This window comes from Homarus americanus, unplaced genomic scaffold (genome assembly GCF_018991925.1).
Source record: "Homarus americanus isolate GMGI-L3 unplaced genomic scaffold, GMGI_Hamer_2.0 scaffold6865, whole genome shotgun sequence".
NCBI lineage: Eukaryota > Metazoa > Arthropoda > Malacostraca > Decapoda > Nephropidae > Homarus > Homarus americanus.
The window spans coordinates 42,184-64,284 of record NW_024719829.1 but is presented as its reverse complement, the minus strand read 5'-3'; the positions used below and the strand labels follow the sequence as shown (position 1 = coordinate 64,284).

At 46.9% G+C, this 22,101-nt stretch overlaps 1 protein-coding gene across 1 annotated transcript in view; it reads right to left on the bottom strand.

Moving 5' to 3' along the window:
- Window positions 1–10,473: 10,473 nt before the first annotated feature.
- LOC121860303 (protein jagged-2-like) overlaps window positions 10,474–22,101 on the bottom strand; it is a 34,730-nt gene continuing 23,102 nt past the window's right edge. Inside the window, 12 exon segments of the mRNA XM_042357375.1 lie at window positions 10,474–13,472; window positions 13,774–14,544; window positions 14,638–14,785; window positions 15,096–15,431; window positions 15,928–16,469; window positions 16,582–16,809; window positions 17,666–17,779; window positions 18,113–18,271; window positions 20,625–20,772; window positions 21,096–21,142; window positions 21,535–21,700; window positions 21,702–21,742. Of these exon segments, the coding sequence (XP_042213309.1) occupies window positions 13,979–14,544; window positions 14,638–14,785; window positions 15,096–15,431; window positions 15,928–16,469; window positions 16,582–16,809; window positions 17,666–17,779; window positions 18,113–18,271; window positions 20,625–20,772; window positions 21,096–21,142; window positions 21,535–21,700; window positions 21,702–21,742 (2,495 nt within the window). The 3' untranslated portion in view covers window positions 10,474–13,472; window positions 13,774–13,978.

Sequence of the window (22,101 nt, the reverse complement as noted above, 5' to 3'; positions counted from 1 at the left end):
GGGAGGAGGGGGTCGTGGGGAGGCTCGAGGGGTCGGGAGGGGTCGTGGAGGGGGTCGTGGGGGTCTGAGAAGAGAGCAAGGGGTAGCATCATCAGGTACACGAACAAGGTAGGTGGGGAGTTGACCACAGCTGGGTGTGACTGAAGGCGAAAACTTGACCAGACCAGATCGTGCAACTTGGCGGCTATTTTGAATCGGCTATTATTTTTTTTTTTGGGCTATTACACATATCCGGTTTAATATCTTCCCCTAAGTATTCTATCTTGTCTACTTTTATAACTTTTGTTGTTTTTGTAGATGAAAGTATTTAGGTGAAGTACAGAGGAAAGATTTTGGTTAGGTTTAGTTTTTGTTTATGGCGGCTATTTTGGGCGGCTATTTTGGATTTTTTTTTTTTTTTGGTAGTATAGTGTGATGGGGGAGGGGGTGTCTAGGGCAATCTGGGTTAGGTTAGGTTAGGTTAGAGGTAAGTTTCGACAGGTAATATTACTGTAAGTTAGGCTAGATTAATTTAAACTAGGATTAGATTAAGTAAGGTTAGGTTTAGTTAGCTTTGGTTTAGGTCAGGTCAGGTTAGATTAAGTTACGTTAGGTTTACGTTAGGTCTACGTTAGGTTACGTTAGGTCTACGTTAGGTCTACGTTAGGTTACGTTAGGTTACGTTAGGTCTACGTTAGGTTACGTTAGGTTACGTTAGGTTTACGTTAGTCTACGTTAGGTTACGTTAGGTTACGTTAGGTTTACGTTAGGTCTACGTTAGGTCTACGTTAGGTTACGTTAGGTCTACGTTAGGTCTACGTTAGGTCTACGTTAGGTCTACGTTAGGTTACGTTAGGTTTACGTTAGGGCGTTAGGGTTTAGGTTAGTTAGGTTAGGTTTAGCAGTAGCCAACAGCAGCAGAAGGTGTCCGGGCCAGCACCAGCAGGAGCAGGTTGGAGTAGAGACACATTCCTTTCTGCACACTCCAGCCTGGGAACCTCCTCAGGGCTAAGCCACGCGACCCTGCCCACCCTGACCCACCCTGGCCCACCCTGGCCCACCCTCCACACACACTTGATGGCCACCGTTGCTGCCCACTCACCCCCAAAACCCACCCGTTAATGCTCACTTGAATTACCCCCCATCCCTACCCCACCTCAGCCCACCCCTACCCCACCCCACCTCTACCCTACCCCACCCCAGCCCACCCCTTCCTCTCTCTCTCCCTCACTATCCAATCTATACAATTCTTGCCCACCTGACGCACCTCTTGCTTACAAAACCCACCCTTGTCCACCAAACCCACCCTTGCCCACCAATTCTTCCTTCCATATTCGTACTCAAGGGGTTAAGTCATCGTCCTCAAGGGGTTAAATCATCGTACTCAAGGGGTTAAATCATCGTCCTCGGGTTAAATCATCGTCCTCAAGGGGTTAAATCGTACTCAAGGGTTAAATTATCGTACTCAAGGGGTTAAATCATTGTACTCAAGGTTAAATTATCGTACTCAAGGGGTTAAATCATCGTACCCAAGGGGTTAAATCATCGTCCTCAAGGGGTTAAACATCGTCCTCAAGGGGTTAAATCATCGTCCTCAAGGGGTTAAATCATCGTACTCAGGGTTAAATTATCGTACTCAAGGGTAAATCATTGTACTCAAGGGTTAAATTATCGTACTCAAGGGTTAAATCATCGTACTCAGGGGTTAAATCATCGTACTCAAGGGGTTAACTCATCTGACAGCACAGGGTAGTGGGATTAGTAGCACAGGTGATAGGACGGATTAGGACGAAGGTAGTGGGGGGAGTTAGGACAGGTAGTGGTATAATATCTCTCTCTCTCTCTCTCTCTCTCTCTCTCTCTCAGTAGGTGGTAGTATGGGTCAGGTCAGGTCAGGTCAGGTCAGGTTAGGTTAAGTGGGTCAATTAGTTGTCTGATTAAACAGTAGTACGTGGAGAGATGCCAGACAGTACCAGACAGTGCTAGACAGTGCCAGACAGTACCAGACAGTGCCGGACAGTGCCAGACAGTACCAGACAGTGCCAGACAGTGCCGGACAGTGCCAGACAGTGCCGGACAGTACCAGACAGTGCCGGATAGTGCCAGACAGTACAGACAGTACCAGACAGTGCCGGACAGTACCAGACAGTACCAGACAGTGCCGGATAGTGCCAGACAGTACCAGACAGTACCAGACAGTGCCGGACAGTACCAGACAGTGCCAGACAGTACCAGACAGTGCCGGACAGTACCAGACAGTGCCGGACAGTGCCAGACAGTGCCGGACAGTACCAGACAGTACCAGACAGTGCCGGACAGTACCGAAAGTGCCGGACAGTACCAGACAGTGCCGGACAGTACTAGACAGTGCCAGATAGCAGAACCTTGCCACTGAAGTTCTCAATTATTCACTCGTTAACCACTGATCACACGCACACGCACACACACACACACACACACACACACACACACACACACACACACACACACACATCAACTCCTGGTCATAAAAATATTTCCTCACAAGACTCAAGGGATAAAACACGGTGTCTGATACGCCTCTTGTGCACGAGATCTTGAATGTTGTATGTGTGTGTGTGTGTGTGTGTGTGGGGGTGGTGTTTCTGGGCGGTTGTGGGCACGGGTGGGCGGGGAAAGGTGGTGTGTGTGGGGAGGGTGGGTGCTCTCTCTCTCTCTCTCTCTCTCTCTCTCTCTCTCTCTCTCTGATTGGTGGGTCAGGTAGTGGACAAGATTAATACGTGATCGTGATTGGTTATTTGGGCAAAAGGCTGGATTGTGGTAGATTGTGGTTGGTTAAATTGTGGTAGGTTGTGGCTGGATTGTGGTAGATTGTGGTTGGTTAAATTGTGGTAGGTTGTGGTGGATTGTGGTAGGTTGTGGCTGGATTGTGGTAGGTTGTGGTGGATTGTGGTAGGTTGTTGGCTAAATTGTGGTAGGTTGTGGTTGGAGGTCAGATCATTGGCAGTATTGAAGTAGTTAGAGGTCACGGGGTGGGGCGGGGCGGGGCACGGGGCGGGGGGCGGGGCGGGGTACGGGGCGGGGGGGGGGCGATGCAGGTCAAGCCCACCGCCTATTGTATGTAGATTAAGTGGTGGTGGTGGTAGTAGTGGTGGTAGTGGTGGTGGTGGTGTTATTGGGGTTAGGTTAGGTTATCGTCATCTTACCTACACGAAAAACCACTCTTAGTAGCAGTTGGAGTCAAGACAGTGCCAACCACAGCGGGAATATGCAAATTTCCTCTATTAATGGGTGAATTCAACCTTCATTTCAACTCTATTGTGTATATGTGGCAGCTTTTAACTCCTATTAAAACCGTAAAACAGAATATCAATAGCTCACATATTTCGTCCGAGGGCTCATATTCCCGCCAAAACCTGATGTAAAAACAATTAACTCGGTCTGTGATTGGTCGGGGGGGATAATTTTCGCTCTGTGATTGGTCCGTGAGGAGTGATGACGATTTTCCTGCGCATTCCAGCTTCACAAACTGTTAAGAAAGAGATTCGTTCCAGTGTTCCGATATAGGAGTGATGGCTAGGGGGCCAGGGGAGGTGAGGGGTGTCAGGGAGGGGTGAGGGGTGTCAGGGAGGGGTAGGGGTGTCAGGGGAGGGGCAGGGGTGTCAGGGAGGCAGGGGTGTCAGGAGTGGCCAGGGTGTCAGGAGGGGTAGGGGTGTCAGGAGGGGTAGAGGGTGTCAGGGAGGGTAGAGGGGTGTCAGGAGGTAGGGGGTGTCAGGAGGTGAGGGGTGTCAGGAGGGTGGGGGGGGTGGGGTACACAGGGAGGCAGAGGCCAGGGGAGGGGTGGAGGGGTGTCAGGAGGGGTAGGGGGCGCCAGAGGGTAGGGTGTCAGAGGGCAGGGGTGTCAGGGAGGGTGTCAGGGAGGTGAGGCCAGGAGGGTAGGGGGTACAGAGGGGTAGGGGGTGTCAGGAGGCAGGGGGGTGTCAGGGAGGGTGGGAGGGCGTCAGGAGGGCAGGGGGGGCCAGGGAGGGGTAGGGGGGGTGTCAGGGAGGGGTAGGGGGGTGGAGGGGTAGGGGGTGGGCCAGGGAGGGGTAGGGGTGTCAGGAGGGGTGAGGTCAGAGAGGGTGTCAGGAGGCAGGGGTGTCAAGGAGGAGGGGGAAAACAGGAGGGGTGTCAGGGAGGGGTGAGGGGTGTCAGGGAGGGGTGAGGGGGGGAGGGGGGGTAGGAGGGAAGGGGGAAGGTGAGAGATAAACTAGAAAAGAGTTAATTGGAGGTAAGGGTACAGGTGTAACCCCCCCATCCCTCCCTCCCTCCCCTTAATTACAGGTGAAATATGAGTTAGCACCTGTATATAGTGAAGAAAAGGTACTAATCAATTAGTAATGATACGGTAACATGCAAAATCGTAATGTATTCAACGCTACAGTCATTCCCTATTACGTGACACTCAACCACTCAGTTAATTTGATACAGTTAAGTGATTCGAGTGACTGTCACGCCTTCACATCACCAGTTAGGAGGAAAACTTAACGTAGGAACCTTTGGGAATCCTTCTATCTCTCCTTAGTCAATTATCTAAGTATATTCATCAATTTCCTTATATTTTTAACTATTTACTAAATGAAATAGTGAGAAAAATATCGATTAATTGCAATAAAATACCTGAAAATACACCACAAGGCAGAGAAATAGTTTACCACTTATAATAACATTAAATTTATTACCTGGTGTAGTTGTGTTACTGTTGGTGCGTGACGTTATGGTCAAGGTAACGGCCCGTAACGCTCTGACAGGTGTAAAGAGTTAACTTAGGACATTAAAGAAGAAATAACTTATTTTTTAAAATATTTGATATTCGAAGTGGGTTTTAAGATGGCAGAGTCACGAGTCAATATTATTTCTGTGCATTTTTTATGAAGTGTTTAATCTACTGAATGGGATTACAGGCGATGGTTTAAGTAATCAATAATATTTATTTATTGAGGAGAAAACTTACTACAATAATTCTTTTAGATCCTGTAAATAAATAATGAAATTTAATATATTTTTTAAAAGACTTTGTGTGTCGTGAATTGAGTTAAAGATTGTGGTGCAAAGGAGGTCAATAATGTTTATATTTACTGAAGAAAAAAAGAATATATATTTTTTTAAGTTATAAATAATTAAATTAGTTTATTATTATTATTTTAAGAGAGTTTGTCTGTCTGTCCTGGATTATAGAGACGAATAGGAGAGGTCAATAATGTTTTAGGGGAGTATTGGTGAAGTTGAGTGTGTGTGTGTGTGTGTGTGTGTGTGTGTGTGTGTGTGTGTGTGTGTGTGTGTGTGTGTGTGTGCGTGCGTGTGTGTGTGTGTGTGTGTCGTGACTTTAAGCTACTTATAACACTGCGTCATACTCGTGCCTAAGACAGAGACAGACAGACAGACAGACAGACACAGACGAACAGTTAGACAGACAGACAGTTAGACAGACAGACAGACAGACAGACAGACAGTTAGACAGACAGACAGACAGACAGACAGACAGACAGACAGACAGACAGAGACAGACAGACAGACAGACAGTTAGACAGACAGACGACAGACAGACAGACAGACAGACAGACAGACAGACAGACAGACAGACAGACAGACAGACAGACAGACAGACAGACAGACAGACAGACAGACCCCCCACATAATATGACTGAGTTTATTTCAAGACTCAGGTGATGGCTGGTAATTTATGCCTGGCCAGACACAGGTGAGAATCGATCAGTGGTGACAGTGTGTGTGGCAGGTGGTGTGGCTGGGACAGGTGTGGCTAGGAGGTGTGGTGTGGCTGGGGGTACAGGTGTGGCTGGGACAGGTGTGGTTAGGGGAGGTAGGGAGGTACAGGTGTGGCTGGGAGGGGGGAGGTGGTGTGGTTGGGAGGTACAGGTGTGGTTAGGAGGTACAGGTGTGGTTAGGAGGTACAGGTGTGGTTGGGAGGTACAGGTGTTGCTGGGAGGCTAGGGGAGGTACAGGCTAGGGAGGTGGGCTAGGGAGGTGTAGGTGTGGCTAGGGGAGGTACAGGTGTGGCTGGGAGGTACAGGTGTGGCTAGGGAGGTACAGGTGTGGCTAGGGAGGCACAGGTGTGGCTAGGGGGGTACAGGTGTGTGTGTTAGGGGGCACAGGTGGTGTGGCTAGGAGGTACAGGTGGGTTAGGGGGTACAGGTGTGGCTAGGAGGTACAGGTGTGGCTAGGGAGGTACAGGTGTGGCTAGGACAGGTGTGGCTAGGAGGTACAGGTGTGGCTAGGAGGTACAGGTGTGGCTAGGAGGTACAGGTGTGGGTAGGAGGTACAGGTGTGGCTAGGAGGCAGGTGGCTAGGAGGTACAGGTGGCTAGGGAGGTACAGGTGTGGCTAGGGAGGTACAGGTGTGGCTAGGAGGTACAGGTGTGGCTAGGAGGTACAGGTGTGGCTAGGAGGGTTAGGTTAGGTTAAGTGACGGTGAAAATGCACAGAATCATGTAAAAGCATCAGTTTGCCACTAACCTCAGTTAATGACCCACTGTCCGGTAGTTAAGAGCAATTAGAGTTATTTGAGGGTAGTTAACTGGCACTGTCTGATAGTTAAGACCAATTAGAGTTATTTGAGGGTGGTTAACTGGCACTGTCTGGTAGTTAACTGGCAATTAGAGGTATTTGAACTATTATTTCCCCAACCAGTTAACTTTTAGAGGTGTTTAGACATTCGCCATGCCTGTCGAACCTTCGCCTGACTTGGAGATAGACGGTGATTTAGGTCTGTATTTAGCGAACACTGCCAAGGCGAGCATTCAGCATCGCCAGGCGGAGTAATGACCGTGTTCTTTTAATGATCACTCTGGTGTTAGCTCTTATTAGCGCCAGTGGGTGGGATGAGGTTCGCCAGGCGTTCGTTTGGGTTTGGTAATGATTTTGTTGTGGGTGTTCTTACGCCAGACGATGTGGTGTGCCTGTGTGGGCGTTGGGTGGTGGCAGAGAGAGAGAGAGAGAGACAGAGACAGAGAGAGCAGACAGACAGACAGACAGACAGAGACAGACAGACAGAAAGACAGACAGACAGACAGACAGACAGACAGACACAGACAGAGACAGACAGACAGCAAACAGACAGACAGACAGACAGACAGACACACAGACAGACAGACAGACGACAGAGAGAGACAGATAGACAGACACAGACAGGTCACAGGTACAAGTCGTCTGTTACTGTACCTGAATATTTTACCTGCAGGTCCATAACGCTAATTACAGGTGGGATAATGACACTTCCGGGGTGAGGGAGGGAGAGGGGAGGGGTGAGAGGGGGTCTATCCCTTACCCTGTGTTGACATAAGCTAAGTAAGGTATCCACGGTCTCCCTCCTCCCTCTCGGCTGGCCATGCGTGGTCACGCACCATCGTCCCGATGCGGATGAGGCAGAGCACGCGGCGACCGCACGTGCTGCTGTGTGTGTGGCGCGTGTCGGGCACGGTGAGAGAGCACGGCGGGGGGGAGGGGCGGGGGCTTAATGACTCTAATCCTAACCTAACCCGCTACCAATCAGACCTCAACAGTACCGGATAATCGCTCCTAATCCTTCAGTAATCCCGTAACTAACACGGATTAACCAATACTTCACATTCTAATCCCCATAATTCATGAGTTGGTGTAATTGGCATCAAAACCCTATTTCGAGGATTTGACCCCTATTACGAGGATTTGACCCCTATTACGAGGATTTGACCCCTATTACGAGGATTTGACCCCTATTACGAGGATTTGACCCCTATCACGAGGATTTGACCCTATTTCGAGGTTTGACCCCTACATGAGGATTTGACCCACAGGATTTGACCCCTATTGAGGATTTGACCCTATTACGAGGATTTGACCTCTATCACGAGGATTTGACCCTATTACGAGGATTTGACTATTTCGAGGATTTGACCCTATTGCGAGGATTTGACCCCTATTACGAGGATTTGACCCCTATTTCAGCTTGTATTCGTAGGTTAATCATTTAAATTAGTTTATTTTGGCCCAAATTTAGTGTTTATGTAATGGGGAGTTAATTGGCGGGGGTTTAATTTTGGCGACGTGGATGGAATGATGTTTAAATTGACGTCGCCAAATTGGGGTGGGATTTGGGGTGTCTGTCTGTCTGTCTGTCTGTCTGTCTGTCTGTCTGTCTGTTGGGCATATGGTGGGCATCTAGTGGGCATCTGTGTGGGCATCCTGGTGGGCCTCTGTGTTGTGGTGGGATCTAGTGGGCATCTGTGTTGTGGTGGGCATCTAGTGGGCATCTGTGTTGTGGTGGGCATCTAGCATCTGTGTTGTGGTGGGCATCTGGGGTGTGTTGTGGCATCTAGTGCATCTGTGTTGTGGCATCTAGTGGGCCTCTGTGTTGTGGTGGGCATCTGGGGGCATCTGTGTTGTGGTGGGCATCTGGTGGGCATCTAGTGGGCATCTGGTGGGCATCTAGTGGGCATCTGTGTTGTTCACCTGAGCACACCTGTCGGCCCCAGGTAGACGCCACTAATTACTTCCCATGATTAAGCTCCCTGCAGGTTCCTGTTTGTGGCACTTATACACCTTATTGCCCCCGGGCTATAAGGCTCACGGTAACACCTAAATTAGTAGAGACAATCGACCTTATGGATTTTGTGGGATAGCTCGTTCTTGCCCCAATAGGTCTTTATTTTGTTTATATTGGTTTAAGTGAGAGATGAGCCTTAGGAGCCATAAAGGTCAATAAACCATATGAATAATAGAGACAATCGACCTTTTTGATCTTGTTGGATAGCTCGTTCTTGCTTCAGTATATCTATGGGTCTTTATAAAGAGAAACATTATATAATCGACCTTCTGACCTTTGTTGGATAGCTCTTTTATGCCCTGGTTATCTAGGGTCATTTATCGCTGAAAAATCATTATAAAATCGACCTTCTGCCGTTTGTTGGATAGCTCCTTTATGCCCTGGTTATCTAGGGTCATTTATCGCTGAAAAATCATTATAAAATCGACCTTCTGCCGTTTGTTGGATAGCCCTTATGCCCTGGTTATCTAGGGTCATTTATCGCTGAAAAATCATTATAAAATCGACCTTCTGGCGTTTGTTGAATAGCCCCTTGATGCCCTCAGCTCTTATATCCAGTTGATGTTTTTGTGTTGTTAATAACGGGTCTCCTTGTGTCGGTATTACGGGGTTAGTTTATCATTAATTAATATCTAAGCATCTGCTGGGAGGCTATTAGTACCGGTCAGTCCTATAGTAGGGGGGTGGTGGTGAGGTGGCGTGGTGGAGGGTGGTGGAGGGTGGTGTGGTGGTGGGTGGTGAGGGGGTGTGTGGTGTGGTGGGAGGGTGGTGGTGTGGTGAGGGTGGCGTGGTGGTGAGGGTGGGGTGTGGTGTGGTGGGTGGAGGGGGTGTGGCGTGGTGTGGGGTGAGGGGGGTGTGGCGTGGTGTGGTGGAGGGTGTGGTGGTGTGGTGTGGTGGTGGAGGGTGGTGTGTGGTGGAGGGTGTGGTGGTGGGTGGGAGGGTGTGGCGTGTGGTGGAGGGTGGGTGGTGTTGTGTGGTGGAGGGTGTGGGTGTGGTGGGAGGTGTGGCGTGGTGGTGGGGGGTGGCGTGGTGTGGTGGAGGGTGGGTGGCGGGGTGGTGGAGGGTGTGGCGTGGTGGTGGAGGGTGTGGCGTGGTGTGGTGGAGGGTGGGGTGTGGTGAGGGTGGTGCAAGGTTTCTCTGTGCCTTCTGTGCGTCCGTTTGTGCGTCTGTTTGGACTTGTAGGAGAGCTGTGGGCAGGTGTGGGTAAGTGTATACAGGTGTAGGCAGGTGTAAACAGGTGTAGGCAGGTGTAAACAGGTGTAAACAACAAGTCTTAATTAACAGGTTAAACCAAACACTCTCTCCTTACAATAGAGTTTTATTATAGTTGCCAGAGCGTGTCCCGGTAAGGCCTGTTTACATCTGGGTCACAAATACCAGGGGAGACAGTGTAGTGAACATGATAATAATGGTAATAATAATGGTAATAATAATAATAATAATAATAATAATAATAATAATAAAATAATAATAAACAAAAATAATAATAATAATAAAAATAATAATAATAATAATAATAATAATAATAATAATAATAATAATCATAATAACAAAAATAATAATAATAATAATAATAATAATAATAATAATAATAATAATAATAATAATAATAATAATCATAATACTAATCTACAATATTATACAAAATAAAGTTTAAAATTAATTAGAATTATTTTATGAATTAATATGGCAAAGATGTTGCTGTCTGTCTGTCTGTCTGTCTGTCTGTCTGTCTGTCTGTCTGTCTGTCTGTGTCTGTCTGTCTCTCCCTGTATGGTATTTAAACCCCAAGTTATCACAGCCTATTTATATGATTGTTTGCCAGTGGTCATTAAGGGCGAGGTCACTTTACTGGATTGAGGTGATTATGACACTTAAAGTTCATGGTGTGGTTTGTTTTGATTTTTTTCCCGCCATTTCTGAGGATTTTTCTGATTGGTGGGTTTTTCCTGCCATTTTTGAGGATTTTTTGTCATTGGACGGTATTTTTCCCGCCATTTCTGAGGATTTTTCTGATTGGTGGGTTTTTTCCCGCCATTTCTGAGGATTTTTCTGATTGGTGGGTTTTTTCCTGCCATTTTTGAGGATTTTTTGTCATTGGACGGCATTTTCCCGCCATTTCTGAGACTTTTTCTGATTGGTGGGAGTTTTACCGCCATTTCTGAGGCTTATTTGTGATTGGTGGGATTTTTCCTACCATTTCTGAGGCTTTTCAGTGATTGGACGTTAGTTTTGATTGGCTAAAGCGAGTTTATCACATCCACAACACTAAAAATCCACCAATTCAGTAACTCTCCCCACCTCTCAACCCACCTCCCCACCTCTCAACCCACCTCCCCACCTCTCAACCCACCTCTCAACCTGACCACCAGCCAACCAAAACTCATCAAATCAAAACAAACAAATTCAGGCAACACAAATGAGTTTCTTGAATTAAAAACCCACAAAATTCAATAAAAAAAAATTAAAATCACTACTTGAAAACAATTGACACTATTAACTTAACGCTATATTAACTTAGACTATTAACTTAACGCTATTAACTTTACACTATTAATTTAAAGACTAATTTTTTTTACATTATTTACACAAAATCGTTTATAAAAATCTACAGAAGAAATATATCACAGTTTTTTTCTTTTCATCATTGTTATTGTTGTTATTGCTGTTATTTTTCAGGTATTACTGCTTTTGTTATTGTTAAGTAATAGTGACTTGTTATATAAAATACCTGGGTAATTAATTAGGTTTATGTGTACCTGGGTAATTAATTAAGGTGTTTTATGTGTACCTGGGTAATTAATTAAGGTGTTTTATGTGTACCTGGGTAATTAATTAAGGTGGTTTATGTGTACCTGGGTAATTAATTAAGGTGGTTTATGTGTACCTGGGCAATTAATTCGGTTTATTTTACCTGGGTAATTAATTAAGGTGTTTTATGTGTACCTGGGCAATTAATTAAGGTGGTTTATGTGTACCTGGGCAATTAATTCGGTTTATTTTACCTGGGTAATTAATTAAGGTGTTTTACGAATACATAGTCACTTTATAAATATTTTCTTTGTATACCTGACCAACCAATCAGCAGGTTTTTCATAATATCAGACTAGCCAATCAGCGGTTGTGATGGGTGACGTCAGTGATGAGTGACGTCACAGGCAGTAGGGAACTCGTATGGAAAAAAATGGATCCATATTTAATTTTTTTTTATAGTTTGTGGTTAAAACTTTTCTAAAAATATATATTAAAAAGTAGGAATTATTACTTTGACTGTACAGTGTAGGAAAGTTATATATTTCTATATATATTATGTATAAAACCTTATATTGATAAAGAGAAATACGTCACAACCACTGATTCGTCACATTCAGTAATGACGTCATGAGTGGTGATGACGTGGCGAATAATGATTGAAGGGTTTATTGGATGACGTCATTAGTGGTGATGACGTGGCAAGTAATGATTGAAGGGTTTATTGGATGACGTCATTAGTGGTGAATTTTTTTTACGACTTGGGATTAGATTCACCAATGACGTCATTACATGTAGCCTATGACACGTCTGTGACTCATGACGTCATTACCTGTAACCAATGACAAGTCGAGAAGACACATGTCGTCATAATTAAGTGTGACGTGAGAGGGAGGGAACAGACGTCATTATCCACAATACTTTACAAATCATTATAAAATACACTAGAGATCACGACCTTCCGTTATACAGCTGTATGATGTATAATACACCAGTTATACACTAGTTTATCCTACACATAAGCGCTTAATTACCTCGCTAAACTAACTTATTGTTTTCTGAAGCCATTTTAAGCCAGTCTCCACCGCTACAATTATTATTATTATTATTAAGTAAATTATTATGGGTTAAGGCGTCCTGGAGGGGGGGGGGTGTTGTGGTTGTTGTGGTGGTTATTGTGGTGGTGGTTGTTGTGGTGGTTGTTGTGGTGGTGAGCAGCGCCATCCTGGAGGTAGCGGCCATCACGGTAACTAACTTCTGCAGTAGTTCTCTATGTTAACACAACACCAGGAGTTCACTATGGCACTGTACCGTTTGTTGTACCACTAACCGGTACTACTGGGCTGTTCTGTACCGTTTGTTGTACCATCAACCGGTACTACTGGGCTGTTCTTGTACCTGCTTCTTGCGCCATCACTGTCGTGGTACCGTTGACTGTACTGTCCGGTACTGTACTGCCGTGTACCGTTGACTGTCACTGTCCGGTACTGGGTGTTTCATATACCTGTACTGTATCGTAGTGACGTCAACAGGAGGGTCACCAGTGGACGGGTCATAGGTCACCAGGAGGTCACCGGGGAGGTCACCAGTGGACGGGTCACAGGTCACCGGGGAGGTCACCGGGGAGGTCACCAGTGGACGGGTCATAGGTCACCGGGGAGGTCACTTGGGTCGAGGCACTTGACGGCACCATACACAGGTTGGTGGCACTGAGTCTTACACTGTGAACAACAACAACAACAACAACAACACTTGTGTACCTCTAACACTGTACTGAGCTGAACTATACTACAACACTCTGCTGTACTCTGCTGTACTCTGCTGTAGCACTACAACACTCTGCTGTACTCTGCTGTACTCTGCTGAGTGAGTTGAAGTTCTTAAGCTTGTTGCCGACAGAAGCTAGTTTATTGTGCACCCCGCTGTGAGCTGCAGTACAGACCAGCCTCCTGTAGTGAAGATTATGTAGCGTCTGAAGGTACATCATGGACCAGCTGTGAGGCCAGATGGTTCACTACCACCTGTGAGGCCAGATGGTTCACTACCACCTGTGAGGCCAGATGGTTCACTACCACCTGTGAGGCCAGATGGTTCACTACCACCTGTGAGGCCAGATGGTTCACTACCACCTGTGAGGCCAGATGGTTCACTACCACCTGTGAGGCCAGATGGTTCACTACCACCTGTGGGAGAGGCCAGAGATGGTTCACCACCACCTGTGAGGTACACAGATGGTTCACTACCACCTGTAGGAGGCCAGGATGGTTCACCACCAGCCAGGAGTTGGTGATGGTTCACCACACCCAGAGGCCAGATGGTTCACTACCACCAGAGAGGCCAGATGGTTCACTAACACCTGTGAGGCCAGATGGTTCACCACCAGCTGTGGAGGCACAGATGGTCTACACTCACACCACCTGTGGAGGCCAGATGGTTCACCACCACCTGTAGGGCCACACACACAGATGGCTACACTAATACCACCTGTGAGGCCAGATGGTTCACTACCACCTGTGAGGCCAGATGGTTCACTACCACCTGTGAGGCCAGATGGTTCACTACCACCTGTGAGGCCAGATGGTTCACTACCACCTGTGAGGCCAGATGGTTCACTACCACCTGTGAGGCCAGATGGTTCACTACCACCTGTGAGGCCAGATGGTTCACTACCACCTGTGAGGCCAGATGGCTACACCACCATCTCGCTGGTGACCCCATCATGGACCACCTGTGAGGGAGTTATAGGCTGGAGGTTAATTTCCTTCTGCAGGCTCTTGCACGCGACTGAGTGGGTGTTCAGGTTGGGGTCCACGTCGATGTTCTGAACCTTCCTGATGGGCACAGGCAGATGGGTCGGCGAGTCACAATCACTCAGGTCTGTCTCAGGTGTGGCTAGTGTGGCTTTAGGGGTGTGGATAAGCCCTATAGAGGCTCCTAAGGGTGTTATCCTTGGGTCACCTGGTCCTTGAGGGTTGATTCTCGAACATGATGGCTCACTGGTGTCTCCAGGTGGTAATGATACGGTTTTAAGAGGGTTGTGGTAACGCCATAACTTTTCTTCGTTCTCGTTGTTAGACTTCTCGACGTGGGGATCCTCAGCTAGTTTATGTCTGGAGGAGTGGCTGGGGAAGGCGCTGCCGTGGTGGGATTGGAGGTGACGACGTCGGCACTGCCAGTAAGTCAAGGCTCCAATTACCATGATGACTACTATAACCAGTACCACTGTAACTGCCGCTAACACCCCGCTGGCTACACCTGTATGGGAACGAGAATGGTGTTAGTTATACATACATACATACATACATACATACATATATACATAGATACATATATGGCCCTCTATCTCACCTGGTTCACCGCTAACGACCGTCGTTTCAACCTTCACCTCTACGGCAGCGGAGAGAGCCGTAACAGGTGTCAACTTCCGGCTAATTAGTTCACCTAGTGTCTTGGCTGCCAGTGTTACGTCTCCGGGGCCATTAGCTGCGGCGTACGACTGTGAACGACCAATTAGAACGACCATTAAAACGACTACCCATTATAAGAGCATTAGTTCATTAGTTTATCATAGCTGTTTGGTTAGGTTAGGTTATTAAGTCTTAGTTATGTGTGGTCGTACTTTTCTATGTCTGTTTGTTGCTCTGTAGTCGTAGTTAAGACACGACTACAGTGCAACATAAGTACGACTACAGTGCAACATAAGTACGACTACAGTACGACTACAGTATATATTAACTCTGGTCGTACAAGTCGTTCTAACTTCTCTCTCTCTCTCTCTACAGAACAGAAACGACGAGACGACTTACCAGGGTAACCTCTACTGTGTCGTTTGCCCCGGTAACCAACCCGCAGAGGATGATAGGTGCGGGCGTGGTGGTATGGGCGTGACGATCAGCCCACGCCGCCCTCAAACCCTGACACACACTCTGTACTCGGGCACCTACAGGTAAGCGAGTACGGTTGAGTACGAGTGTTAGCCGTGCACAGGCGTTGTTGAGTGTCGCGTGGTTTGGAACGCATTCTTGAGGTCCCGGATTGACGCGAGGGGCCACTTGCTGTCCCTCGTCACTCAGAAGGCGACACTCACCCCAGGGCTCACACGGCGGGGAGAGGCACCATTGCTGAGGGCCCGGGACACACACCTGGAGACGGGATACAGACAGATAGACGGGTCAATAATGGCTCTGTCTATGGGACTATCTGGGTACAACTTCACTGTCAATGTAGATTATGAATTAGCTGTTTCTACCTGTCTACCTGTCTAACTCTGTCTCAAACACTACTGAAGGTGAACTATCTTAACTACTTGGGGTTAACAACACTACTGAAGGTGAACTATCTTAACTACTTGGGGTTAACAACACTACTGAAGGTGAACTATCTTAACTACTTGGGGTTAACAACACTACTGAAGGTGAACTATCTTAACTACTTGGGGTTAACAACACTACTGAAGGTGAACTATCTTAACTACTTGGGGTTAACAACACTACTGAAGGTGAACTATCTTAACTACTTGGGGTTAACAACACTACTGAAGGTGAACTATCTTAACTACTTGGGGTTAACAACACTACTGAAGGTGAACTATATTAACTACTTGGGGTTAACAACACTACTGAAGGTGAACTATCTTACCTGGTGTGGTTGACAGGGGTAGTGGCCGGGGTCCCTGGATCTCAGGCAGTTCTCAGGGCCACACCAAACATCAGAACATGAAGGTGTACCATGATTACAATGACAGGAATTACACTGATGTCTCCAAACTGCTCCGTGAGGTCGAAGATCACCTCCCCAGAGACACGCTTCTGATGGAGGTTCTAAACTACCTTCTACATGTTCACATCTGTCACCTGTCCTACCTGGGGGGCATAAACACCTGTAATCCGCTATGCCATCAATACAGGTGCTCCCAAATGCACAGGGGGATGATGTACATTCGTTAATATTTATACGGCAATCTGGTCCAGTAAAGCCTGATGTACACTCGCACACTCGCCAGTTAACTCCATCAATACACCTGCCGCCGTTGTAGCAAGGATGTGGGGTACAGTCGTTGATGTTGTTGTTACAAGAGGTACCATCCCAGCCTTCGGGGCATAGACAGGTGTGGCCGTCGCCTGTGTTGACGCAGGTAGCTCCGTTCTGACACGGGGAGGAGTCACACGCTCGCCTGTTAGCTGTTAGGGGGTAGAACAAGAACAGCTAATTAGTAGAGATGTCAGGGAAAACGACTAATTTGACAAACAAACAAACACACACACGTGGCAGATCAAAAGTAAACACACTTACGAATCTGGCAGGTCGTCCCCTTCCATTCCTGGGGACAACGGCAGACAAAGGCGTTCCCCAGATCCACACACCTGCCACCGTGTTGGCAGGTGGTGAGGTCACAGTGGGTCGTGGTGGAAGAACAGGTGCGGCCCTTCCAATTACCTTCACAAACACAGGTAAAGTCAAGCACTCCATCGACACAGCTGGCGTTGTTACGACAGGGTTCGTCTGCACATTCGTTGATATCTGGAGGAAGAGAGAGTGGGTGGGTGAGTGGGTGGGTGGGTGAGTGGGGTGGGTGGGGTGGGTGGTTTTTTTTTTTTTTTTTTTTTTTTTTTTTGGTGGGTGGGTGGGCGGTGGGTGGGTGGGTGGTGGGGCGGCACAGTGGGCGGCACAGGAGGAAGAACCCGCCCAGTGCGTTCGTAGTTACTCATTCGGCCTCAACCCACCAACAACCACTCACTATTGTTACACAAATATGAAATCACCGCTGCCGTGGAATTAATGAGCCTGCACCTGCAGGCGGCCTGGTTGCGGCATCTCCTCATTAACAGCGCCGCAGATTATATATAGTAACCCCCCCTCCTCCCTCCTCTCTCTCACTCTCCATCACCTCCCTCCTTCCTTCATGCTGCCGCAGCCTACACCCCCCTCCTCCTTGTTACTGCAGCCACACCCCTCCTTTCCTTCATGCTGTTGCAGCCTACACCTCCTTCCTTCCATGTTGCCGCAGTCACACCTCCTTCCTTCATGCTGCAGCCTACACCTCTCCCTCCTCCTCCTTGTTGCCGCAGCCTACACCTCCTTCCATCATGTTGCCGCAGCCTACACCTCCTTCCTTCATGTTGCCGCAGTCTCCACCCTCAACCCCTATCACCGCACCCCCCTCCCCTCTTATGGCTTAGTGGCTTAACTAGATCATACAGGTAGAATGGCTTTACCTACGATACAACACGGGTAGTATGGCTTAATTAGAAGGGCTTATCAATGGCTTACCCACGATACACACACGGGTAGTATGGCTTAATTAGAATGGCTTAATGGCTTACCTACGATACACACACGGGTAGTATGGCTTAATTAGAATGGCTTAATGGCTTACCCAAGTTACACAGGGGCCCTTCCCAGCCAGGGTCACAAACACACTGGAACCCATTGACCAGGTCGACACAGGTGCCTCCGTTGATACAGGGAGACGATTCACAGTCATTGACATCTGGTGAGAGAGAGTGAGAGAGTGAGAGAGAGAGGGGGTGAGAGAGAGAGAGAGGGGGGGTGAGAGAGAGAGAGTGAGAGAGAGAGGGGGGGGGCACAGAACATGAATTTAAAGAACAGCATTAACGTAGCAAAAAGTAACAATGAATAGCTTCAAAGGCACCAAAAAGTAACATTAAGTAACAAAAAGTAACAATAAATAACTTCAAATGCACCAAAAAGTAGCATTAAGTAACTAAAAAGTAGCAAAAAGTAGCATTAAGTAGCAAAAAGTCACAATAAACAGCTCAAAGTCACCAAAAAGTAGCATTAATTAACAGTAAACAATACTCACTAATATGACAGTACTGCCCCGTAAATCCTGGGTCACAAACACAGGAGAACGCCCCCTCAGAGTGGGTCACACACCGCCCGTTACGCCCACACACGTTAGATGGCACCAGCAGGACTGACCCAGAATCCTGTGGCTCAGGGATTGTACAGCTATCGATTACTGTAAGGGCGGGAGTGGCACAGAGGGCGTGAGAGGGCGTTAGGGCGTGAGAGGGTGTGAGGGGTGGCAAGGAGTGGGTGGTAGTGTAGGTGTAAGGGTGTATGTGTACTGATAGGGTGTAGGTGACTGTGTGGGAGAGGGTGTAGGTGTTTTGGACAGGTGGACAGGTAAGGTAATATTAATTAAGACAGACAGACAGACACAGGTGAGTGGAATAATTAACATGGACAGGTGAGAGAGAGAGAGAGTGGGTGTTTGGACAGGTGGACAGGTAAGGTAATATTATTTAGACAGACAGACAGACAGACAGACAGACACAGACAGACACAGGTGAGTGGAATAATTAACATGGACAGGTGAGAGTAGGTGTTTTGGACAGGTGGACAGGTAGGTAATATTAATTAAGACAGACAGACAGACGACACAGGTGAGTGGAATAATTATGGACAGGTAGGGAGAGAGAGAGAGTAGGTGTTTGGACAGGTGGACAGGTAAGGTAATAGTAATTAAGACAGACAGACAGACACAGGTGAGTGGAATAATTAACATGGACAGGTGAGAGAGAGAGAGAGAGAGAGAGTAGGTGTTTTGGACAGGTGGACAGGTAAGGTAATAGTAATTAAGACAGACAGACACAGGTGAGTGGAATAATTAACATGGACAGGTGAGAGAGAGAGAGAAGTAAGAGTGTTTTTGGACAGGTGGACAGGTAAGGTAATAGTAATTAAGACAGACAGACAGACAGACACAGGTGAGTGGAATAATTAACATGGACAGGTGAGAAGAGAGAGAGTAGGTGTTTGGACAGGTGGACAGGTAAGGTAATAGTAATTAAGACAGAGACACAGGTGAGTGGAATAATTAACATGGACAGGTGAGGTGTTTTGGACAGGTGGACAGGTAAGGTAATAGTAATTAAGACAGACAGCAGACAGACACAGGTGAGTGGAATAATTATGGACAGGTAGAGTAGGTGTTTTGGACAGGTGGACAGGTAAGGTAATAGTAATTAAGACAGAGACAGACAGACACAGGTGAGTGGAATAATTAACATGGACAGGTGGTAGGTGTTTGGACAGGTGGACAGGTAAGGTAATAATTAAGACAGACAGACAGACACAGGTGAGTGGAATAATTAACATGGACAGGTGAGAGAGAGAGAGAAAGTAGGTGTTTGGACAGGTGGACAGGTAAGGTAATAGTAATTAAGACAGACAGACAGACACAGGTGAGTGGAATAATTAACATGGACAGGTGAGAGGGAGTGTTTTGGACAGGTGGACAGGTAGTAATATTAATTAAGACAGACAGACAGACAGACACAGGTGAGTGGAATAATTCATGGACAGGTGAGAGAGGTAGGTGTTTGGACAGGTGGACGGTAAGGTAATAGTAATTAAGACAGACAGAGAACAGGTGAATAACATGGACAGGTGAGAGAGGTGTTTTGGACAGGTGGACAGGTAAGGTAATAGTAATTAAGACAGACAGACAGACACAGGTGAGTGGAATAATTAACATGGACAGGGAGAGAGTAGGTGTTTGGACAGTTGGACAGGTAAGGTAATAGTAATTAAGACAGACAGACAGACAGACACAGGTGAGTTGAATAATTAACATGGACAGGTGAGAGATTGGTGTTTTGGACAGGTGGACGGGTAAGGTAATAGTAATTAAGACAGACAGACAGACACAGGTGAGTGGAATAATTAACATGGACAGGTGAGAGAGAGTAGATGTTTTGGACAGGTGGACAGGTAAGTAATAGTAATTAAGACAGACGAACACAGGTGAGTGGAATAATTAACATGGCAGAGAGAGAGAGAGTTGGTGTTTTGGACAGGTGGACAGGTAAGGTAATAGTAATTAAGACGAACCAGACAGACACAGGTGGTGGAATAATTAACATGGACAGGTGAAGTAGGTGTTTTTGGACAGGTGGACAGGTAAGGTGTAATAGTAATTAAGACAGACAGACAGCAGACACAGGTGAGTGGAATAATTCTATGGACAGGTGAGAGAAGAGTGTTTTTGGACAGGGTGGACAGGTAAGGTAGTAATTAGACAGACAGACACAGGTGAGTGGAATAATTAACATGGATTGAAGTAGGTGTTGGACAGGTGGACAGGTAAGGATATTAATTAAGACAGACAGACAGACAGACACGGGTGAGTGGAATAATTAACATGGACAGGTAGAATGAATAATAATAACAACAATAATAATAACATTCACTAATACACAAAAATAAAACGTGAAAAAAAATTACCCACACTAACCTAACCTAACTCCTCCTAGTATGTATACCCACCTGTATAAATCAATGTATAATGAATACCATATTATACTTACCTTGGCATGGGGGCTGAGTACACACAGGTCGAGGCTGGGAACGGTTGCCAGTCCAGCTCTCAGGACAGTGGCAGTAGTAGTCTGACTGGGTGTTGATGCATGGAGCTCCGTTGTCGCAAGGATTTGGATTGCAGAGGTCAATGTCAATCTGTTGGTAGAGGGTAGATCTTGGGGTTAGGTTGGGGTTAGGTTGGGGTTAGGTTTTTGGTTGGGGTTAGGTTGGGTTTGGTTGGGTTTTGCTGGGTTGGGGTCTGTTTATATCTTAGCTATTTATCTCACTTTCTCACACCCTGTCTCTCTAACATCCTACTCACCCTCCTCACCCTCTCCCTCACCCCCTCCCTCACCCCTCCCTCACCCTCCCTCACCCCTCCCTCACCCCTCCCCCCCCTCACCTCTCCCCACCCTCCCTCACCCCTCACCTCCCTCTACTCACCACACTGCACCCCGGGTACCCCAGGACAGATACACCGATAATGTCCAACGGTCAACACATTTGTCAGCCATTACAGGTCTCACTTCCACAATCGTCGATATTCGTCTCACAATTTTGTCCTGTGGGTAAGAGAAACATTTATATGGTTGGGGTGGGGTTATGGGTTGGTGGTGGGGTTGTGGGGTGGTGGGTAGTGGGTTGGGTTGGGTGGGTGGGGGATAGGTTTTGTTTATTTATATACATTTGTGGGTGTGGTTGATGATGGGTTGTGTGGGTTGTGGGGTGGGCTTGTGGGTGGGTGGGGTTAGTGTGGTGGGTTTTAGAGGGATTTTATAGTTTAATATGTATGGTTAGATATACATAAATATACATATTACATAATACAATAATTTAATACATAAATATCTCCCCAGTTCCTTATTACTCCCCATAATATTCACCCCATCTCAGTAACCTCCCCCACCAATCACTCACCAGTATAACCATGCGAACAAGCACAGTGGTAATCATCAACAAGGTCAATACAGGTCGCCCCATTAAGGCATTGACCTAGACAGTCGTTGAGGTTAATGTTACAGTTCTTGCCCTCCCACCCGTTCCGGCAGTGGCATTCGTAGTCACCCACCAGGTTAAGGCAATTTGATGGCATTGATGCATGGTTGGCCCTGGCACTCGTCTGAGTCTGCGGGAGACAACAGGTGTTTATGAGACAGGTGTTGACTTATTAAATTGACAGGTGTAGACTTATCAAATTGACAGGTGTAGACTTATCAAATTGACAGGTGTTTATGACAGGTGTAGACTTATCAAATTGACAGGTGTTTATTAGACAGACGTTGACTTATCAAATTGACAGGTGTTTATTAGACAGACGTTGACTTATCAAATTGACAGGTGTTTATGACAGGTGTAGACTTATCAAATTGACAGGTGTTTATGAGACAGGTGTGAGACTTATCAAATTGACGGTGTTGATTAGACAGACGTTGACTTATCAAATTGACAGGTGTTTATGACAGGTGTAGACTTATCAAATTGACA